Source organism: Megalops cyprinoides, chromosome 7, assembly GCF_013368585.1.
Source record: "Megalops cyprinoides isolate fMegCyp1 chromosome 7, fMegCyp1.pri, whole genome shotgun sequence".
Taxonomy (NCBI): Eukaryota; Metazoa; Chordata; class Actinopteri; order Elopiformes; family Megalopidae; genus Megalops; species Megalops cyprinoides.
Genome location: NC_050589.1, coordinates 38,111,616 through 38,134,940, shown reverse-complemented (window position 1 = coordinate 38,134,940; position 23,325 = coordinate 38,111,616). Strand labels below are relative to the sequence as shown.

The 23,325-nt window shown below is 41.1% G+C and overlaps 1 protein-coding gene across 1 annotated transcript; it reads right to left on the bottom strand.

Annotated features, from left to right (window-relative positions):
- Positions 1-1,572: 1,572 nt before the first annotated feature.
- LOC118780663 (vasopressin V2 receptor-like) lies at positions 1,573-22,144 on the bottom strand. The gene is made up of 8 exons (XM_036533283.1): positions 21,763-22,144; positions 21,058-21,113; positions 9,026-9,414; positions 8,693-8,941; positions 7,732-7,878; positions 4,192-4,460; positions 3,704-4,068; positions 1,573-1,784 (listed from the first exon to the last, which is right to left on the bottom strand). Exons 3-8 carry the CDS (start codon positions 9,410-9,412, stop codon positions 1,573-1,575), a joined length of 1,629 nt encoding a protein of 542 aa, XP_036389176.1. The 5' UTR covers positions 9,413-9,414; positions 21,058-21,113; positions 21,763-22,144.
- Between the last annotated feature and the right edge of the window lie 1,181 nt (positions 22,145-23,325).

Here is a 23,325-nt window from a genome sequence, read left to right as displayed (position 1 = left end):
GCAATATAGCTGATGGCAGTACATACAATCAACATAATATTTTGTGTTTTACTTATTTACATTTTCTGAATCTTACACTTAATGTATGCCAAAAGTGTGTTAGTATTAAGACCCAGTCACATGAGAATGATAAGGATGCCTATGAACCATAACGTTTTGGTTGCAGTTATCATCATTATTATCAATCAATCATCAATCATTAATTTTTTATGTCAATCAAATCCACACTCTGTCACTGTCAAGATTTCTGAACATTACGGTAGAATGATGGGCTGATGGATTGGATGCATTTTACTGGAATGCAGCATAAAATCATCCCTCTAAAAGTGATCCCAAACAAAGCTGACATTACCTTTCCAGTCTTTTTTATACTTCTCCTTGTGATGACACCAGATCCATTTATTTGAGCTTGAGAAATTTGTATCATTCTCGTGAGCAGGACTTTACTGTGGAACAGGCTTCAGATTTAAACATGTGTAGCTCTAATTAATACTAATTAAAATACTCTGTAATGGTGCAGCTATATTATTATGTCCCACAGCTGTCCTCTTTGTTTCCTGTACACAGGGCTTGTACAGTTCTCTCTCCCACATTGTAACTGCCGCTGACACTGATCCCCAGTCTATCCACAGCATGGACAGCATTTCTCAATTGCTCTTTTTTCGCTTCATAAAGGATCACAGCAGAGGTCCAATTTGGGTCTGTTCTCTCCAAGGTTGCTGTGGACCAGATTTTGGGATGGTTTATTGCACCAACTCTTTCCCAGCTTTCCATTGTTATATAGTTCATTTGCTGCAGCTGTAGCATGTGTGCCATTCTGTTGTTACGGCTTTACTGTAGATCCAGTGTTTCTCATTGTTCTCCCAGCTGAGTCTGAGCAGACTGGGTTGTCATACCATGGTGCTTTCAGCAAATTGCATTCCTTTTGACTGTTCATACCTTTGGAGCTTTTTGACAATACAGCTTTCTGGATGGGTATGTACTGTCCACTTTATTTTCATTTAGAGCAATGGACCAATATATGAGTCCACACCTTTTCTGTTTCAGTTACTTGAAGAGTTTTTTTTACAGTCAAGCCAAAATATATTACATCACCATATAAAAATAACATCTTTATGAAAAGTGAAATGAAATACCTTCTTTTGTCCATTTCCTCCAAACTCCCCTTATTCAGCATAGATGCTCTTCCACTGTCCCCCCCACACTGAGATGACAGTAGTTCAGAGAGTCAGTCTACAGTGACATGATGCTGCTATCTCAAAGCGGTGGGGGCCCTGCAGTCCCAGGTTGAGTTCATGAGTTCACTAACGTTAGTTCGTGTTTCCAGCCAAAGGCAAAAGAAAATCGAGGGCAGCACAACTCTCATCAGTAAACCGCAACTTGAGAATTTCAGGGCATTTATTCAGCCTACAACATGGCACTGTATTTCAAAGCTCTTTGTCAAAGTAATCTCCTTAAAGACAGTCCCATCACTCTTTGTCAAAATTCTGAAGTTGCTATTGTGAAATAACTACCTGTAGTTCACTTCAGAGTGTTTGGATGTGTCCTCCTCTCTCAGGTGTGCCTCCTCAGTCAGTACAGACTGTTCTTAGTGGCAGTTGTGGAGGTGTGTGTGCTGGTGGAGTCATTGACGACAGACCCCCTGCGCAGGTCCCGGGAGCCACTGCGGCAGGGCAGTAGGGCCTGGAGCTCACGGGACACACTGTTGGAAAACGCGGTGTAGATCCAGGGGTTGGTGCAGGAGTTAAGGCTTGCCAGCAGCATCATAATGGTGAAGGCCACCCCTGAAGAGCAGGCAGAGGGACATTACATTGCATATTTGTTTAACAGACACCTTCATCAAGGAAAGTTCACATATCTTACACATTACAATTATACAGCAGGATATTATTACAGAAACCATTTCTTAAGACAATAATTGTATCGCTCCACCTAGGAATTAAACCCAAAACCTTTGAGATGCAAGTCCGCTTTGAGTATGGTCATAATACTATAGCATTGTTGCAAAGAACTTAGATCTGACACAGATTTCCGCTCCTGGCACTACTTGGTTTCAACCAGACCTTGAGTCTGAGTGAGCCATTGAGAATGAATGGAGTTCAATGGATCAGCATTGGTTTCCAGCCTTTCAGGGCATTCAAAAAAGTTCCAAATTAAAATATGAAAAAGAGTTGCAGCCTTTGAATGAAATAACAAGGAAACAAAGGCAACACCTTTACCCTGTGCAACACTATACTAAGCAGTTTTTATTTACTTTCCCTTTAATTTGGTAACCTTATAACCAGATAAATTAAAATTGTTCAGCACATTTGCTGTATTTTACTGTGACCTAATATCATAATAGTAGCCCATTTCTTCCCTTCCCCCTCACTTCCCAGCCCTGTCAATCACTGCTGACCTGTTGTTGTTGCCCATCTCTCCCTACCTGTCACCTTCACACTGCGTTTATCTTTCTGGCACAGAAGGTCTGTTAAAGTGTAGAGATGACAACAACATGTATACTGTATATAATGTACAATCATTTTAGTATGGTGGTTCAATGAAAAAAATCATTGTGCTGAATCCAGCCATGGTTCATGTCTGATCTTCTGAAGAGTTGTGAGTGGTTAACTTGTATGTCTGTATTGATGAGTGCACATGGAGAGGAGTAGAGGAGTAGAGGAGTGTGCATGTGACTGTGTGTGTGTGTGTGTGTGTGTGTGTGTGTGTGTGTGTGTGTGTGTGTGTGTGTGTTGGACCTGTTGGCAGTGACAGCTGTGGCTAGAATTGGCAGGAGACAGTGCATCTAGCAAGAATATCAGCATGTTATTGGATGTCTACAGCGTGAGCAGTTCTGCACTGTACTTCAAAAGAGAGAGGATGAGAGAGTTAATACTGAGCTACACTAATGTCTTTTCCATACTGAGCTATGCTAATGTCATTTAAACACTGTGCTACGCTAAGATAATTTAAATACTGTTCTTCAATACCCTAATTTTGATGCTATTTTCCACTGATATCCACTGCATACCAGGTTACCATGAAACTCGTCAGGTCAGAACTAACATAACAAAGAGCATGGAAAGAGCTAAAGTGAGAGTTTCAGGGCTGGAAAGTCACCTGTTGTGGAACAGTGTGGTGTACTGGTTACAGAGCTGAGCTTGGAACGAGAAATTTGTTGGGTTTAATCCTGGATGGAACACTACTGTTGTTCCATTGAGCAAGGTATTTCACCAGAATTGCTTCCATAAACATCAAGATATATTACAGTATAATACTGTGAAATTTAAGCTATAGAAGTCACCCCTCCGTGAGGGCAAGTGCTTTCTAAAGAAAATAAACTGTAGTTCTCTCCCTCTAAGAAGATCTCTGTGTGTATGACAGGTATTACTGAACAATTTGCATTCATTTAGATGGAGTCAGTTCCAGCAAATAATATGTAATTACATTTTGTTTATTAAAAACATCTAAGTTACTGAACTACATCACAGACCAAATAAACATAACAAGAACTGAAATGGCTGTTTCTAAGCTGTGAGATCAACAACCAGGTAGTCTAAACTTAAGGTTTAAATCCCTGCTAAAGTCATTGGAATAGGTCCAACAAAGCTATGAATTTCAGATGACCAGATTCTACTTTCTGCCCTCAGGTCAACAGAAGTGCAGAACTGAATAATTGGGCAGGAGATTGACACAGACAGAAAACAGGAACAGGAAACCCGACCTTGGTCGGGAGGGTTGGGGTCCCAGGCAGCCCACAGCTGAACGATGAAAAAGGGTGACCAGCACACAGTGTAGACCAGCACAATCACCAACGTCATCCGCACCGTCTTGGACATGGCCCTGGACACGCTGGGGGGCGCTGGGGATATTGGGAGGGGCGTGGCAGGGGGAGGGTAGTCCATTTCAGGGGTGCAGGGACATGAATCATGGGGTACACCATCAGAGGAGACATCATAGGTGTGAACGGGGATGGTGCAGTCACCACAGAATCCAGAGTGACTGGGATTGGAGATAGAGGTGTTGGATGCAGTAGGCTGAGTCTCTCCCTGTGAGCCAGTATGAGAGGGTGACACAGCCATGTGGGAGCTTATGTGAAAAGGGAGGGCATCACCGAGGGTAGGAGCATCTTCAGAGGGGTCATTACCAAGGTCTGGCAGTTTGGAGGAGGTGCAAAGAGAGGTACAGTAAGAAGGAATGTGAGTTCGGTACCCTTGTGAGTTTGGATGGGAGGGACTACGAAAGGGATTGTTACCATGGGAGCGAGAATCTGGGCTATTAATTTTTATAAAGTGGCTGCCTCTCCCCTCTCTTCCTCCTGCACCTCCTCCTCTGGCCCCTCTCCCTCTTTCCCTCTCTCTATCTCCCTCCTTCCCCACACTATGGAAGCGGACGAGGACGGAGTTCTTCTTAAGCTCTGCCGATACCACTCTTTCTGACTTCAGGTAGATGTTGTCATGGATCTCTCTGAATATTCGTACCTAAATATAGAATGATTGAGAGGAGAAGGTACGATGGGTGAGGAAAGCAATTTTATTACTTTGACACCACAGAGTTTAAGTGAGACAGAGGCAGACAGGGCAAAAGAACACAGTGATTGCTATCTTTAGCCAGTGGAATGGGAGGTGTAGAGTAACAGAGGGCTGCCATGTGAGTCCAAGACCTACATCAGCACATTAACCACACTGTGCTGTACAAATCTGCAGCCCCTGTTCTCATTTTACATAACACCAAAATTAAAATGTTGCTCTTTGCAAATGAGCTGCTTTTGCCTCATGGAAAGGCTGCCGCAGGATCTGGCTCTGCTGCGTCAGTGTTGCCGGCCCTGGGCCCTGGCAGAAAACTTAAAAAAGACCACTGGACAGACATTTCAGTAAAATTCAAACCTTGAGAAAATCAGTTTCACATCTTGGACAAACAAAATAGAACATTACATCAGATTGCCGTTAAAAATAAGATAAACGAAACAATTTGACCTGACAATGATTGAACTGGAAGAGGAAACAGGCAAGGGCACTTTAGGCTGGAATGTTTTTCAGAATAAGTGAGCCAAATGAGACAAACAGGAGCTGAGACAGAGCTGCAATTTTTAATTAAATATGAGAAGTATGCTCACATAAGAGAAACATTTTTCCTAAAATAGAGAAGCCGTTCAAAAATTTCAAGCCTGCCCATATTGAAAAAAATTTCTGCTGTCTTGAAGGCAGCCATGTGACTTGTAGCAGCTGGCTGTCTCTATCTCAAGACCAGAGACCACTGCTTTACCTTCCCAATAAATACAGAGGCACAAAGACTCTTTGTGGGACCCCCCTTAACATTTTTATTGCATTTCCTTCATTTGTTGTATGTGAAATGCATGTGTACAAGGATTTTGACAATGTCAACATTGTGTCATGATGAAATAAACCTGCAAACCATCGCTGTCTGGGGGTAAAAATCCCACCAAAAGGAACATGATTGATGGTGAAATCTGCAGCAAATGGATGTCTGTCTGTCACAGTATGTTCTTATCACTAAGAAGAGTATGAAGAGGGTTTTAACAAAATATTTGCTACTTTGTGCTTCATTTTGTTTTGATGAAGTACGCTCAGTGACCACTTTATTAGGTACACCTGTACACCTGACCATTGATGCAAATATCTAATCAGCCAATCATCTGGCAGCAACTCAATGCATAACATCATGAAGACATAGTCAAGAGGTTCAGTTGCTGTTCAGAGCAAACATCAGAATGGGTAGGAAATCTGATTTAAGTGACTTTGACCGTGGGATGATTGTTGGTGCCAGACTGGGTGGTTTGTGTATCTCAGAAACTGCTGATCTCCTGGGATTTTCATGCACAACAGTGTATTGAGAATGGTGCGAAAAACAAAAAACATCCAGCAAGCAGCAGTTCTGTGGGTGAAACATTACAGCATTGCTATGTAGAAAAGCACTTCTGAACACACAACACGTCAAACATTGAGATGGATGGGCTACAGCAGCAGAAGACCCCTCCAGGTACCACTTTCTGCTGCAACATGCAGATGGTAGGGTCAGAATTTGGCATAAACAACATGAATCGATGGATCCATCCTGCCTTGTGTCAATGGTTCAGGCTGGAGGTGGTGGTGTAATGGTGTGGTGAACATTTTGTTGGCACACATTAGGCACCTTAATACCAATTGAGCATAATACTCAGCCTACCTGAGTATTGTTGCTGACCATGTGCATCCCTTTATGGGCACAGTCTACCCATCTTCTGATGGCTACTTCCAGCAGGATAACGCGCAATGCCACAAAGCCCACGTCATCTCAAACTGGTTCCAGGAACATGAGAATGAGTTCAGTGTGCTCAATTGGCCTCCACAGTCACAATCCAATAGAACACCTTTGGGATGTGGTGGAATGGGACATTCGCAGTATGAATGTGCAGCTGACAAATCTGCAGCAACTGCGTGATGCTATCAAGTCAGCATGGAGCAGAATCTCTAAGGAGAATTTCCAGCACCTTGTTGAATCCATGCCACGAAGAATTCAGGCTGTTCTGGGGCAAAGGGGGGTCCTACGCAGTGTTAGAGAGGTGTACCTAATAAAGTGGTCACTGAGTGTAGATGATACATGCTTGCTACAGATCTAGGCATAAAGATCATTCCTTTTGGTGGGATTTTAAGCCCCAGACAGTAATGGTATGCAAGTTTCCTTTTGTGCCTTCGATTCTCTAAATCAATGTACCCGTGACGAACTTGAAGCCCAATGTTTGTTTGCAGGCACAGAATCAAACATTTTGATGCTAAATGTTATGTCATACCAATAAAATTAGTTTGGGTTTGGCTTGGAAACTCACATGGAAACATTATGTGTAGCCAATGTAGTCAGACATCAGTTTCAAATCATCGGATCACCTTCCTAGGTGGGCCCCACTTTTCAGAATGAATTTATGTCTGTCCAACCCGTAACTGTAAACTCACGGATGTAGGGTGGTGGGAGATGTAATACTCCCTTGATCTGAGGTCTGACATAATTTCAACAACATAATTACTCATGAATGAGCCACTATACAGAGACAGCAACACTGATCGCTTTAAGGAGTGGGCTGACAACACAGAGCAACAGAGACAGAATACACACACGTGCACATAAATACACACACTCACACACACAGCACATAAGCACACACATACACACACATTCTGGGGATGTACCCTCATTTAAACACATTACTGAAGTAGAAATAATACATTTCTGCTGGATATGACATATCACCTGTCATTCACAGTACAACATTCAATAGGCAGGCAGACAGCTAGCCATCCTTCAGCACAAGGCACAGTCTAAACTCTGAGCACACAGTTCATATAAAATTGCATTTGCTTCTCTAAAGTAAAGTGTTTCTGCTTTATTTGGTCAATTTAATATCCTCACTGATTATGCATGGTCTTTCATTAAATTTGCTGGCCTACAACTTCAATCAAGAAGGTTTCAAGACTGTGGTATTTAAAATCAGGAATAAAAATCTATTTTCAACAGATTCATTAATTAATGATATCTGTGGAAATTAGAACACTACTTAATAAACAGATCATGTAATTTCCGGTTCATAACACATGATAATTGCAGATCACTTACTATATTAACAGCACTCATTTCTCAAACTCACTTCTGGTTTTACAAATATCCAAACAGACACAGACACAGATAATAATACAGACAAATACAGATAATCCATCCCTGGGACAGCCTTAACACAAATACATAAACAGACTCTAGTACCTGACAGACGGTGATAATGAGAGCTGGCAGTATGAATACAGCCAGCGTCATCCAGGTAACGTAGGCCTTAAGACCCCAGGGTTCAATAAAATGGCCCCAACACTCAAACACCCCTGGAGATACCTCTGACCTGGAGAAGATGAATACCTGTTTGGAGAGGAGGTAACCATATGAAAAAGACATAAAAATGAATTTATTCCTTCTGAGTGTTACACATAACAGCTCTGCCCAGCACAAGTAATGCCACAACATTACTTTCCGTACACAAAAATGAGTGGTTGTTTGGCAGGGTTAAAAAATCACATCCTGTTCTAGCCAAGGTGATGTCTACACTTTGGATACAATGTGTTTGGCTACAAGTAGCATGTTCTCCCTTTCATTTTCCCCCTCTATATAATTACCCAGGCTGTTGTGATTTCTGTTTTGTCCCTTGTCGATTTCTGTAGAGGGTAATGGCCTGCACTGGCACATTGGCCTCTTAACTTTGATTTCCCACGTAGGCGCATCGGTTTAGAGCAGGCGCTGTGAATATCCACTAGGCGTGACATAGGAATGCGTCAAGGTAATCGACTGATGACACTGAGATCTGTGGATCTCCACAGCACCTCCTCTGCTCTGCGCAGAGGCAGTGAGATATGAGAAAATGGAACGGAGGAGACAGGCAACGGCTGGCCCAAGCCTTTATGGGCCCTAAGCAGAATTTGATCTGGGGGCCCCCCACCGCCTTGGCGCCGCCAATACTATTGTGTTATCGTTAACATAATATTGCAATTTTGTATGATTACCATTACTATAATATATCACAAAAAAACAAACATTTCAAGCTCTCTCGTGGGACATTTCAAGCACTCTAAGGGGCCCTCTGGTGGCCACGGGGGCCCTAAGCAGGTGTTTAGTTTGCTTATGCGTCGGGCCGGGCCTCAGACAGGCCCACTCAAGGCGGGGCGGCCTCTCCGCTCACCTGGGGCACACTGAGCACCAAGGCCAGTCCCATGCCACCATGACAGGGAACGTTCCAGCGGGCGACGTCACCCCAACCACGGTAAGCCTGTAGGGGGCAGCAGATGGCATGATGGCGGTCCACGGTCATGGCCACAATCATGTATGAGGAAGCAAACATGCCGACGATCTGCAAGTACTTGACAGAGCGACACAGAGCATCAGGACCCTGGAATCGCTCCGTTATGTCCCACACCAGCTGGGGCAGCACCTGCGGGAGAGGAGACACACACTGTACAGAGGAGAACGGAGGCAGGAGTCGGCATGCATGGCGACAGGCTGGGGAAGCCCTCACCTGGAAGAAGGCCACCACCAGGTCGGCAATGCACAGATTGACCATGAAGAGGTGCATGGGAGCGTGGTGCTTCCTTCGCCGCAGCAGGACCCAAAGCACCAGCCCGTTCCCCAGGGCCGTCAAGGCCAGAACCAGGCCCAAAACCCCAATTTCTGCCCGGGCTAGTGCCATGTTGCGCTCCCTCGGGGGGTGTGGAGTGTGTGGAGGGGGGCCTGTGGAGACGGAGGCATTTTCAGGGAAGATCTGAAAAGGCGATCCTCCCCCATTTGTGCTGTTGATGTTGGTATAATCCGGAAAGAGGGAGGATGTGAGGTTGATGTTTCCCCTCGCCACTGGAGAGGAATGGGTTAGTCCCCCCCAGTCCGTTTCCCAGGAGATGGTTGCCATGCCTGTAAGAATGATAATATTTTTAAAACATAATTAGGTTTGCTAAAAGAAGGGTATATTTGTACAAAAGCACCAGGAAACTGCTTGTTGAAATGTTGCTTCTCCCCATCTGAATCATTGCATGTCATGAAACCTTGTGTCAGAATATGACAAAACAAGCAAATAATTTGGACAAAACAGATCAGATTGACCAACTTTAATCTGTTGGTTAATGTCTGTCACTTCTTTCTCTCATGTTCTCTCTCTCTTGTTCTTCTCATTTTCTCTAACTTTCCCTCTGTGCTCTACACACTGTTGTTCCCACGATTTGATGTGGGGATGATCGAATAATCTATGGGTGGCAAATTCCCAGACTGTAAGAGAGGGAAAAATAGAGATAATTTAATTCAGTAGAGAGACAGAGGCAATGGGAAAATAAATTGTATTGAAATTAATAGACTGACTATTGAAATGGAAACTAATGAGATAGCTGTTGTATTACCTCTAAGCATCAGTCAGTCTATCTGATGTTAGATTCCCTCTCATCCTGTCTGTCTGTATTTTTCTCTTGCCTGTACATCTCCCTCTGACAGACATCTTGCACTCACATTTGTCTGTCTGTCTGGCTGTCTGTCTGTGTGTGTGCATTTCTTTCTGATGTAAGTCCCTGCTTGTTTATCTTCTCATACTTTCTCTGGGTTGATAAGCACACCCTCTCTCCCACCCATTCTAACTCCTTCACCTCTGCCCCTTTAATCCCCCCCCCCCCCTTGCCCTCTGTTCCTCATTTGTACCCTCTGTTTCAGTCTTTTCCCTCTCTCTCTATTTCCCTTCTGCCTTTCCTTCTCTCTACCCTCTCCTCCTCTCCCAAAATGGCTCACTCTCCAGATTTCAATAAAATGTTGTTTATTTTCTCTCTTTCACAAATAAACCAAATGAAAGTAAATATAATTGAAAATGATGAGACTGACAACTGGAGAAACACGGTCATGAGATAAGAAGCAAACGAACAAATAAACAGAAGGAGGGGTGGAGAGAGGAGGAAGGATCAGATGGAGTGATGGAGAAAGGAGAAAGTATGAGATGGAGGGGTGGAGTGAAGAAAATGGCTGAGATGGAGGGGCGGAACGAGAGGTGAAGACAAGAATTGAAGCACAGAAAAACATATATTATAGGGACATGGAGGAGGAGAGGTCTATGTACAGATTTATGGGTAGGAAAAATAGAGTCACTCATGACATAAACCAAGCACATGTTCTTCATTTAATCCTATTTTCCCATGCATTAGATTATTTGTTTTGCCCAACTTTTCTGGATGAACATGATTTAAGTAAAATGCAGCTGTACATAAATGGACTGAGAGACCGTCTGTCTCATGTTGGGTTCAGCTGCACCTGAGCAAGCACCAGGGAACACAGGCAACATGCACTCTGAGTATCCATAGGTTTCCAGTCCATATTACAGCTCCAATCCTAATGACTTGACTGGAGCAATGGATCAGATGGGAATCTGCTTCACCTGTTTATCAGCAGCAGATGTTGAGGCCTATCTGAAAGCATTTTCACATTTGACTTTCCCATTCCATCCTCTCACCTTCTGATGTATCATCTGAGGGCAAAATGAGGTCTAATGAATTAATTTGACTCAACAGTAGTTAAAGGACATCAATATGCAGCCTCAGAGATGGTTGACATTGTTTAATTTTGTGTTAGCTGAATTTCATTTATACATAGTCAATGCAAGGTAAAAGTGTTAATTTATGGACTGGGATCTGAAAAAATGAGAGACCTGGTTCGCTGCTCAGCTATGGAGAACTATCTTACATTTATGTTGTATGTGTTTCTTGGAATCATGTATAGTGGAGCACAAGTTAGGGCACTACCGTTATAGCTGTGCTTAATTGAGGAGCTTAGCTGTATACCATGAGGCAAGTTAACCATAAGCAGCATTGGAGCCAGCTCCTGTACATGCACTTTCTGCCCAGGCTGTGCATATTACAGAATGTGTTTGTATCTCAGCCTCCTCTGGAGAGGCTAGCAATCGCATGCCTCTAATTTACTTGGGTTTCACATGAGCCGCAGTGCTCACAAACTGCAAGTTGATCCTTAAGGTCATATGCAAAAGCGCCTTGAGGATCTTCACCACTGCAAATCTCCTGGAGCCATCTTGGACAGAGAGACATTCTTTTTTGATGCTTCCCCATTCACAGATTCATGGAAATGCAGATGAAGAATGTGCTCGACTTGATGGAGAGAGAAAGGGAACTGGGAGGGAGTGGATGCAGGAAAATGAGAGGAGGAGAGTAGTGCCAGACAATACTATGAAAGTAGGAGTTTGATTGTGGATTCAGAAACTCTGGGGTCCACACTCCATACAGTGAGAGAGTCCCTCTAGATTACAGGCAGGGTGTGCTGAAATGGGTGAGATGGCATTATATTGTCCCAAGTTTTCTTTGACATTATGACAAACCATAATAAAAGCCTATTTGTGTTTATCAGTTTGTGTGTTGGGGTTTTCCATTGTGATTTGGTAACAGTGTGTGTTGTGTAACAGGAAAGACTGTCAAACTGTTTGCCAGAGGAATGTATCTAAATTACCACTGACACCTCTCCAAAAGTGTGTTACTCCCGCATCTCTCAGCTCACATCTTATGCTGTCATGGTGCAATGTCAGTGAATATATCAGAAGAGCATTAGCTCTCTCTCCCTCTCTCTTACTGAGCCAAAGTGACAGAGCCAAAACAAACATAGTTTGTAGAAAAGCATGCTTTATGATGTGAACTTTAACTAGCTAATTAAAAGCACTCTTATCGGTAACTTCAAAAATCTCTGCATTACCATTTTGACAACTGATCTGAGAGTTTATTTTCCGGTCAGTTTCACAGATCAGCGACATCACCCTCTCTGTTTCTTCCCATGTCGATTTATCTCACATGTTCTGTGTTTTCTTTTCTGCTCTTAGTTCTCAGTCCGAGGGCAGAAAAGCCTGTCTACCTCTGTCCTCTGTTTTACCTCTTAGTCCTGCTTTGCGTGTGTGTAACAGTCTATGTGTGTGTATGTGTGTGTACATGTAGGGCTGGAGTGATTCCCTATCTTAAGCAGATCTCCCTAGCTTAAGCAGATGAGAGGTCTCTTTATGCTTTGCCTGGTATCTCTCTCCCAGAGCAATTATGGCTGCTCTTGTGACAACGTTATGACGATACGATCGATATAATTGTCCCCACTCTACTTTGAGTTTCATTGTGGTTCCATGTGCTGTTGCTTCTGTGTCCGTGGGCAACTTAAAAAAGGAATGCATGGTATTTTTTTTTGAGGAGGGGGAGGGGAATGCTTAAAGTTGAAACAGAAAGCCTTTATCTGTAAAATTTTAAAAAATATTATTTACAGATTTATTTTGAAAGCTCCTCATTGCTTCCCATTCATTTGGGCGTCTTCCCAAAATTCTGTTCCTAATGGGGTAGTTACAGCCATAAACATTTAAAAACAGAACATCCAGACTATTGTCACCAAAAAGTTACAGCTTTGAATCACACTTATTGATCATAGACCATAAGAAGTACACTTCTGCTCAATCTAAGTCTACACTGAACTGTAATTAGTATGCCATGGCACTGAATTAGAAGCTTTAATGAGGCTATATCATTTATCTACTGTAGGCTGTGCTGACACGGAGGCGCCTGCCGTAACTTCATCTGCAGGTCAAAGCTGATTTTACTGGCAATTTTTTTTTCAAAATAACTCAATTTACAGAGGTAGATTAGGCTTAGTGAATGCTAATTTTTCACTGAATTTCACAATAGAGGTCTTACATCCTCCATCTTAAGATCCAGAGGGAGAGTGTCTGAATGAGGAGAGGAGTTTTTCTCATTCACCAGAGCAGGTTAAAGAAAAAAACATCTGCAACCACAACTCAATGCCAAGAGCATTGCATGAAATTGAATATTGGTAAGAGCAGATCATTACTTTATAATTATAAAGTAATGTATATTACTTTATAATATACATTACTTTATATGTTTATAAATTCTGTAGCAATGTAGCAATGGTAAAAGAATGGGTGCGTAAGGGGTAGTAATTGTCTTATCACCCTAATGTTTGCTTACAATGTGTACATGGAGAGATCTGCACTCAGATAAAGAAATTTTCATACAAATTTGACTTTTTTGCTTACCTATTGTAATTCCACACTTAGAGATTAATAGCTGTTAGAAATGTACTACAAGTTGTGATCAGCAAATGACTTGCGTCTGAGGAACAGATACATACAGTATGTACATTGTCTGTCATCAAGTTTTGCCATCAGAGCGTGTGTACACATGATTCAAGCTCCAAAAGAAGATTCAGGAGGAGAATTTTCAGACAATTTCTCTGCAGTCAACCAAACCTAGACAAACCGGTCCCAGCCATGACTGTAAAAATCCCACTTACCACTTCCTTCCATCAGTCATTCACATCATCTTTCCTCCACCCATCCTCCCCCTTCTCTTTTACGGTGTCCAAACAGGGTGTCAACAACCTCAGCCCATGGCCAAGTGTGATCTCTTATCATACTCCAAGCTAAATAAAAGGTGACAGTAGTTAAAAATGTAGTGATTGACCCATGAGACAGACCAATCTTCAAAGTAATAAAACTTTTGCAACTCTGGTAACTTATTGCTTAAAGAGAAAACAGTTACATTTAACTAGTGACCAAAGCAGTAAATATTGCAAAACAGTTAAATTTAGCTAGTGACCAAAGCAGTAAATATTGTGTCACCAAACAGTTATTTCTCTGTTTATGTATAGCTATGATACGTTATTTTCTTTCAGGAGGTCCCTGTATTTCACATGATAGCTTAAACATAATTTTGTTTATGAGGGAAACATTAACCAGTTTCACAGCTATTGAGGCCAGCCATGGTGCTGAATGCCATACCTCAATTCCTTAGCAGATTTGGATGAGATTCTATGAGTTTGTATGGGTACCCATGGACACTTTCTGGTATAAGTGTACCATTCAACACACAACACTCTCACCTGCATATTTCAAGACATGAAGGTAGTATGCAGTATGGTCTTCACACAGGCACAAAGGGTACAACTCAGCCCTAACATTTTCAAACTCCCTACTTGTGAGTTGGGTCAAAATGTTTGCCAGTGGGGGCTCCTGTGTAGCATAGACAGTAAAGCGCTTGTCTCAAGTGCAGGCTGAGCCCCATAGCCAAGAACTAAAAGCAACCGCGTCAACTGCTGACAGTGATTGGGAACCCATCCTGGTGGAACAAAATTCACTTAATTCTGCCAGAGGATAATGGTGAATATGATGGCCAGGACTACCTCATTCTCCACTGTGGCATCCCCTAGAGGCTCATGAGGAACCTGTAAAGTCCCTGGGGGACATCAGTGGGGATGCCCATCCTCTGAGGGGGCATCTGCTCCTCTGTATGGTGTGTTGGAGTGCATCAGATTGCACTTGCCTCACTTTGGTGCTCCTGCGTGACCATTGGGTGTGTGCAGGGAGATAAGCATAACAGTTCAATTTAGCGCTGCCCCCGACCAAAGATTTTCCTAGTCGACTAATAGTCGTTAGTTCAAGCCATTAGTCGACTAGTCGTTGCACATTTATGTCATTAATTTAATTATTTAAATATATATATTTTTGGGGCATCAGAAAATGGTTTGAGTTCCAGGGCTGAGGAAGAATGTTGTAAGTAACATTGTTAACATTGTGCTACGTTACAGAGAAATACAAAACCGTAATAATGAGCCTTTAAAATATAAATTTTACCAGCGCTTGCACGAAGTGAGCCACCTGTTAATGACAATGCTAACGGCAAAAGCGGTAATGATTCTGAATGTGTCGGAACAACCAGCAAGGAGACTGAACATTTTGTTAATTATTTCAACACAGTATAACATAATATAACTTATGAACTTGTAACACCAACACATATAAGTTACATTGTAACTTATAAAACAAATGGTAAATAAACATGAAACAGAACATGAAGTTAAACATACAGTAAGCGAGGTAATTTAGCTTCCCCAGTCCCCACGAACACTTGGATAAACCTAATAGCGCATATGACAATATATTTACTTAGATCCATATACCCTTAACTTTCCAATTCGTTGATGTTAATTAGGCCATTAATTATTTAGCATAATGGAATAACCCTTTCGAGCGTCCGGTCACAGCGGTGTGATTAACCGTTTAGCGCGTGTGCTAAAACCGGTATCAGAACACTAGATTGGAAAATTTCTAGCTAATTTTAGCTTTGAGGAAACAGTAATTTAACGTTAAAAATATAGCAAATTCTAACTGTAAACTATGAGAAGCTTAATAACGCAAATGAAAACATAACTCAGCGCGCTACATTGCATAATGAAAGGGATAATAACTTTAGGGTACTTAGGGGAGAGCCGGGACCAAAGTAACACTTTTCAGATAAACGTCATTTTAAAAGATAATGTTACACACAGAAACAAATGTTTGTTGTGATCAACAACTTACGTGTGTGTTCTATCAATACCAGTTGCTATGTTGTACAAATGTGGAACGACTTCGGTATAATAATATAATAAGTAGGCTAACTTTGTTATTGTAGAGGGACGAAAGAAACAACTGTTACAATCGTCCCGACAGTGGCTCCTGACAGTTAAACCTGACTTGCTTCTAAACTGAGACTCTCTGACATGGCAAACTTCAGGATGTGTTAAAGTAGGCTACTAATTATTCTGTCAAAAGATCATGACTATGACACATGAAACGACAGACACAACGTGTCGTTCAAAAAAAAAAGACCGCTTGAGTGAATTTACTTTCCGTGATCGAAAACATCTTCTTGGGTATAACTCCGCGAAAGTATGATGTATCCACGCGATTTTGCGGGGTTCTGGTAAGTGTTGAAAAGGAATCTGACATAACAGACAACCCCACAACAAAGCTGATTTAAAAACAGTCATGTTCAGGAAACATGCATGTGAAAAGCAAGGTCATGGTATGTCTGACACTGTGACATCAAAGCCACTATATTCACAATAACTTACCAGTTAATACTACATTGATTACATTAAGGTCTATTACATTAAACAGAAAACAGTAACTACAATATGTATGAATAATTATATACTGTTCAACACATCTGTTCCTTTCAAGTTGTCTATTTCTGCCAAGACCTCAATTTTGTTTTCAGTTGCAGGCTGGTGTTTTATTGTTGGAATGCAGTTGAAAATGTCACTATGAAGATGATCCAAATGAAAACATGCACACTTGTGAATGACAACAGTAAGTTAACTGACTATGACTATTATAAGTCAAAAATATTTACATTTACATCATATTGTATCATTGATACAACAACTTTAAAAGCAGTTCCAAAAATAAAATATTACTTATCAGTCCCAGCTATTAAAAAACAACCATCCTGTATTGTATAAAGGCAAGTCAAAAGGCAGGTATGCAATTTAAAAATGTGACAATAACTGACTAACTTTAAGGTGAAAAACCCATGCTTTATGAAAATATACGTCATTTCAAAAATACCTCACAAAACAGGATAGTGTGGGCAGTAAGAAGTGAATGGTAGCAAGTAGCTTGTTCATGTTTCACTTGTATCACAGTAAAATGTGATACTCTCCAGATCCTTTCTCCAGCCAGAGTGACACCCCTGTGTGACAGGTGAGAAATTTTGCTGGCTAAAATGTTAAAATGTGAAACTGTGTCTTTTCAGTGTTCATTGAGGAGACCCTAAGACAGAACTACTCAAATCTAGTCCTGTGAGGCAACACAATCCACCAGGTTTTCCAGTTCTCTGAACTTGGAGTGGGGTTTGTTGAATTGAATAAATAAATTCAATGATCGCAAAGCAATGATTAGATGAGTCAGGTGATTAAGCACCAACACGGAACAAAAGTCTGGGCTGCATGAAGAAAATAAAGACAACAAGACCAGTGTTCAGTAGCTGTGCCACAAACAAACTTTTCATGAAACACACACCATCTTTTTTGATTATTTCAGTTCAATATTCTAAGATGCTGTATGCTATGTGACCCAGAAGTACTGTGGCCTCATAGTTGAAATTTAACCAAACCAAATTATTTCACAGTCTTGTTGAGTTGTCCTCTCCTCAGCATGACAAATTGTTGCTAACCTCTCCCTTTCTTCTGTCTTCACTTTACACGCAATACACAAGCCATAGACAATACCAGGAAACATTATTTACAGTTACTGCTTTCCAAAACAATACATTAAATGTTAATCAGAACAGAAGCTGTGCATTATACACAGTTATATCTAACAATCACTCCTGCAACTGAGCTTCCACTGCTGAGGGTGCGATGCAGGAGTTTCCATTAGTCCACCCTGGCTGGAGTTACAGCCCATGTGTGTTCACTTCTTGGTATATGTATTTATATTTTTCCTTACAAACATGGGGCCAAAGGTTTTGTACCCCTTAAAAAGGAAAATAGGTGTCTGACTCCATCAGTGGTCTCTGCTCAAGGCTATCTAATAATGTCTGATTGTTTGTCACTGTTAGCCTCCTTCATGAAAACCAAACTGTTTGTATATGAATTTAGGCTGAACCCAGTTCTGCTGTAGTGGAAAATTAGCAAATGGAAACCTTGCAAAGACAGCTGATTATTTTTGTCTGGACATGAATGAAGATCTGATTCTGCTGTACGTAGGAACCTTGTGGACTCCCTGAACTCCAGATTAAATTCCTAACGTCATTTGGTAAAATGCCAGGTAGTTTGAATTAACAGCACTGAGCATATTAAATGAATACATAAGGCGATTTTCAAAGTGGCACTCCTCACTTGTAGCTCATTGTCTTCAGCACATCCTACCCATGAACATGAAACTGACTTTATACCCACTGTAAACACAAGTATGTACACACTGTAAACATATGATTCACATGCAAAAGACAACTGTCCTAGTTCGCATGCTCACATCCAAAATCATGCCAAGGTGATAAATAAAGGAGTTTAAAACATAACCACAGACTTTCATCTATACTGGTATGTTGTATCACAGATGGCAAATTTGCAGTGCTGGTAGCCCTTGGCTACACTAAACAATTTCTGCTGGGTTTCTTGTTTCTCTCTCTACTGTTTATTTGCAAAGCAGACACCCTTTTCCAGGTTACATTTACATTTATTCATTTAGCAGACGCTTTTATCCAAAGCAACTTACATAGGTTACAGTTCTTTACAATGTTATCCATTTATACAGCTGGATATTTTTACTGAGGCAATTGTGGGTTAAGTACCTTGCCCAAGGGTACAGCAGCAGTGTCCCAGTGGGGATTGAACCGGCAACCTTTCGGTTACGAGTCCTGCTCCTTAACCACCTCCTTAACCACTATGCTACACTGCCGCCCTCATACCTCACGTGATTATGTATTGCATACAATTATGCATCATCATTATTCATTCATACAGCTTGGTTCTTTACTGACATGACTCAGGTTAAGCGCCTTTCGCAAAGGAACAATAGCTGTGCCCCACCTGGTAATGCTGTGAACATAAGCTCAACTGCTATCTATGTCACACTGGTGACAGCCTCTCTCCTTTTATTTCTTATATTTAGATATGATTTCTTTTACACATTGATTTGAAAGAAGGCTCCATTTAATTGTGGCCTGTTTGTTTCTTTCCATCTTTAACTGGCTCACAATGGCCAACCATAGTAATTGGGTTGTCCCGGTGCAGATGGATTAGGACTAAAACTATTTCTTCACACACAATGTGTATTCACATTCTGGTAACCGAACAATAGAATCAGATGACTCTCACTGCAGCTGCTACAGACTGGTGGGAATTTAATTTTGAAATATGTGTCTATGATTGTGCAGTGACTGGTTAGCATTAAAAATCGTCTTCAGAGATATGCACCTTTCTACCATAAAAGCCACCTTGAAAACTACATAACCTCAGCCACAAAGACAAAACACTGTGCCATTAGCATGCCATTCATACAGCACGCTAGGAGATGTAAAGAGCTCACTAATCTTAAAACCCATGTTCCTGCTGGATGAAATCAATCGTACCACTAGGGAGGTCAAGGGGGGGGGGGGGACTCTCTGTAGGACATTCACATTATCACTCTTTCCACTGCATGCCCATGCCCATAGCATACCCTTGAATAGTGACTATGCTGCCATACTTGTGCATTAAGTGTTCAGTTTATGCACTTATATTTTTTGGTACACTACTAAAAATGGAATAGTTTTATTGGACTAATCCCTAAAATTTCTAAATATTTTAAATATAAAAGCAAATAGATACTCTCTGTGCAGAGTGCAGAAAGCTAGAAGCAGCCACAGCATGTTTCAGACAATAGTTGAGATGTCCCAGCTGAATCAATTCTCACAACCATAGACAGAAGAGAAGGATATGAGTGGGCACTCATCTCGACAGGGAGTTTGGGAAAGGGGCTTGTGGTTGTTCTAGGTTCAGTGGGAGGCCAAGGACATTGTTCTTGGTCGTAAGGGCAACACTGTTGTGTTTTCATTGCATTTGAGAGGATGTCCTGACTGTTAATGAGTTTTTGTTATTTTGCATTGTTTTCTTTTGTTTGTGGCTGTGTGTGCAGATTTTCTGATTTGGGGTTTAGTTTATTCCTATTCCTTGTATTCAAATGCTCTCCTTGACTGACTTGCGCACATTTCTGTAATTAATTGTTCTTATTGGAATAACAAAAACAACATTAACAATGAAAACTACTACTGTTACCGCTACTAATAATAAAAATTACCATGATCACATGATGATCACAAGAAAGATGTTAGTAAGAATGGACACTAATATACTGATATTATTAATAGTATAATAACAGTCATTCAAAAATCCTTCATCTGGGATAAAGATGCTCTAGTGGAATGACACCATACAAATTTACCAGGCTAAAATGACTGCTTTCTTTAAGTTACTGTCCAATAAAATATATTGATAAATGACTTAAGATACACAATCTTGAGGGGGGACAAGAACGTAGGACATTATGTAGGCTGCAGTAGAACAGCAACATGCCTCACACATGTGTGCAGTGCGCGTCTACATGTGGTCGACAATATTCTCGAGCCCAAAGGTCAAATGTTTCCCTCACAGTTAACATTTAGAAGCTGTTGTCACAAAATTCAATACAGTCACTAAAATATGTCTCCTAGCAACTTTCAACTTTTACACAGTGAAACTGCATATCTGGTTAATGTGTAATGGTTACCATTTTTCTGTATGAAAAGAATAATATAAAATAATATAAAATTAATCAACCTTAATTATAAAATAAATTAAGGTTGAATACAATAGAAATAATAAAAAGGTGAAGAAGAAGATGATGAAAAGGAAGGAGGTCAAATTAAATGAGAATGTCAAGGTGTGTACAAGTGATCATTGCAGCAATAACACTAACAATAACAATAACAATAACATTTTTATATTGTAAGTTCATGAGTTGAAAGTGTAATGGAACTAAATGGGCCATCACACACAACAGACGCCATTGAAAAGTGCATTTCTGTGTGTACAATGCTTATATCAGTTTCTTTGTGTGCCTCCCCATTTCTCTCTGCCCTCTTTCTCTCTGGAAACTTCTAAGCCCCTTGGGAGTCATAATTCTTGTTGAGATAATAGAGAGCTGTCACTGGAATGTTTCTGTAAGTAGATTTCTCTGCTCCTTACCTGTCTGTCAGTACATGACTTGATCCTGTTTGTCTTTCTCATCCACTTTACTTTCTCTGAAACGGAAACAAGCAGCACTTTTTTCATCATCACAAAGAATTGAGGGGGGACAAGAACGTAGGACAGTTGTAACAACAGTTAACAGGATTTAAACCTATTTACACGCATAAATAACTGACACAATTGGAACAGCTGGTCTTAATCTTGGATCTTAGGTGCAGTCATTTTTAATAGAGTTCAGTGGTCTAGTGATATAACCACCAAGCTTAAACCCCTACTGACTTCAATGCAATTGGTCCTACATGTTTTCAGGATTGTGGTAACAATTCCCTGTTTACTTCTGTATCTTCAGTTAATGACAGTAATCCTTTAATCAGTAAATTCAAAGGAAAAATATTTAATGCTCATCTGGTTTTTGGGTTTGTCATCATAAACCAAACCTTTTGCTGAATGTAAAAAATTATATCACCCATGCAACAAATGTACTGTACTGGTTTCTTAAAATAAGGAATCCGTTTGTCTTGCGCTTTCTAACAGGTCAGATATGCCTAAAATACTTTGTGATTGAATCACTTTTCTTCACAGTCATGCACACACTGTAATTATGATACAGTTTTGAAATATATAGGCATTCACACATCGTGTAAACATGTCATATTCATGCAAAAAGTCCATTGAAATATTGTTCAGGAAAAAAATACTTACTCTGGTGTTGACCCCTTCCTTGTGCGTTGTTATGCAGAGTTGTACATACAAAGTGTAAAATCTGTCATTTTTGCTTTACTCTGTGAAGTGTGCCAGAGGCAATGTAGGTCTGTATGCCAGAGTGAGCTATGGGATCATTGTGTCTGAGTCAGTGTGCAGTTGTTCATGTGTGACAGTGTGTGACAGTGAGTGTGTTGTATTTAGGTGAGCTATGTGCGCTCCCTGTGGGGCTGAATGGGTAAAGGCTCACCGCGCTGTCCTCTCTCTCTCTTTTTGGCTCCTTTTCTGTGGCTGTTGTCCTGTGTGTGTGTGTGTATGTGTGTGTGGTCATCCAAAGAAATTCCCACTGGTTCCACACAATCCCCTTGCTGCTGTCCGTCTCTCAGGCCATCACTCTGGATATCAGTAGGCTTGTATTACTGAGTGCAAGTTCTGCCAACTCTCACGGACTCTCCACCCCCTAGCCCCTCCTCCAGAGGGCAGGGCTGACTAAGGGAAAGTATAAGCAGCATAAGGGAGAGTAAGAGGTTGGAGGGAGGGCAGAGGGGAGGAATGTTAATACACATAGTGCTCACTGAAATTAAGAAAGAATGTGTATGTGTGATATGGAGTGAGAATGTGACAGGGTGGGACTGGGTGTGTGTGAGAGAGAGAGGGTTAATGTTAATATGCATCTTGTACTGTTCATTAACAGAATACTGAGATGGAGACAGAGGGATAGGCTAATGGAAAAGCCATATTTTTGGGGGAAGATCTTACTGGGTCTAAGATTATATAAAACTATACATGCCTGTCATGTGCAGCTGTTCCTGTGTGTCCACTAAATTGCTTACTTCAAGCATTCTGTCTCTTTCACCTACCATCTCAGCTCTTCTGTCACACACCTATTTTTCTCCAGTGTGTCTTTCATCTTGTATTTGTTAAATAGTTTTAATTAAATAGACAAAAGCATAAAAATTCATTGAGCAGAAGGAATTCATAACACACACGGATGAATATTGTCACATTCACAGGAGAAAGGTTTCATTAGATCAGATCAGCCAAGTGTCATCTGATTTTAACCCTCTTAAGTTCATGACCCTTGCCGGCATGTCAAAAACATGAGGTGTATTTTATGGTTAACAGTTTATGGCTGCCAGTTTGTTGTGCTGTGGTTGTGAGGTTTTTCAAAGTTTTCACTCTTTACTTGTTTTCACATAGCTCTGAGGAGGCAGTTCCAATTGGTCACTGCACAGGAATGACTTTAAATGGTGTAACAGAATATACTGTAAAAATGACAATTCCAGTCTATGGAGTTTTTGTTAGTGGTGAAAATTCAGAGAAGTCTTTTTTTATGCTTTCATTGTTTCAATGAGTGATCACGCCACGTCAAGTTAACCTGCAGATTTACACAATCTCCAATGAGGTCCGAAGGCAGAAATTGCTGTGAGTGAGATTAATGGCCAGTGCCGTGCTTTTCTCTCACACATCCTCCAAATATTTGTCTGACACACTCTGAAGGCTCTGCAACTGACACAGGCTGCTCTGTCTTCTCTTAATCACCAATGTGTGTTTATCTATACA

Coding starts and splice junctions, on each gene's coding strand:
- LOC118780663 (XM_036533283.1), bottom strand. CDS start 9,412: ATGGCAACCATCTCCTGGGAAACGGACTGGGGGGGACTAACCCATTCC. Junction 7,879..8,692: donor TGGTGCTCAGTGTGCCCCAG/GTGAGCGGAGAG, acceptor CTCTCCAAACAG/GTATTCATCTTCTCCAGGTC. Junction 4,461..7,731: donor TCATTATCACCGTCTGTCAG/GTACTAGAGTCT, acceptor TTCTATATTTAG/GTACGAATATTCAGAGAGAT.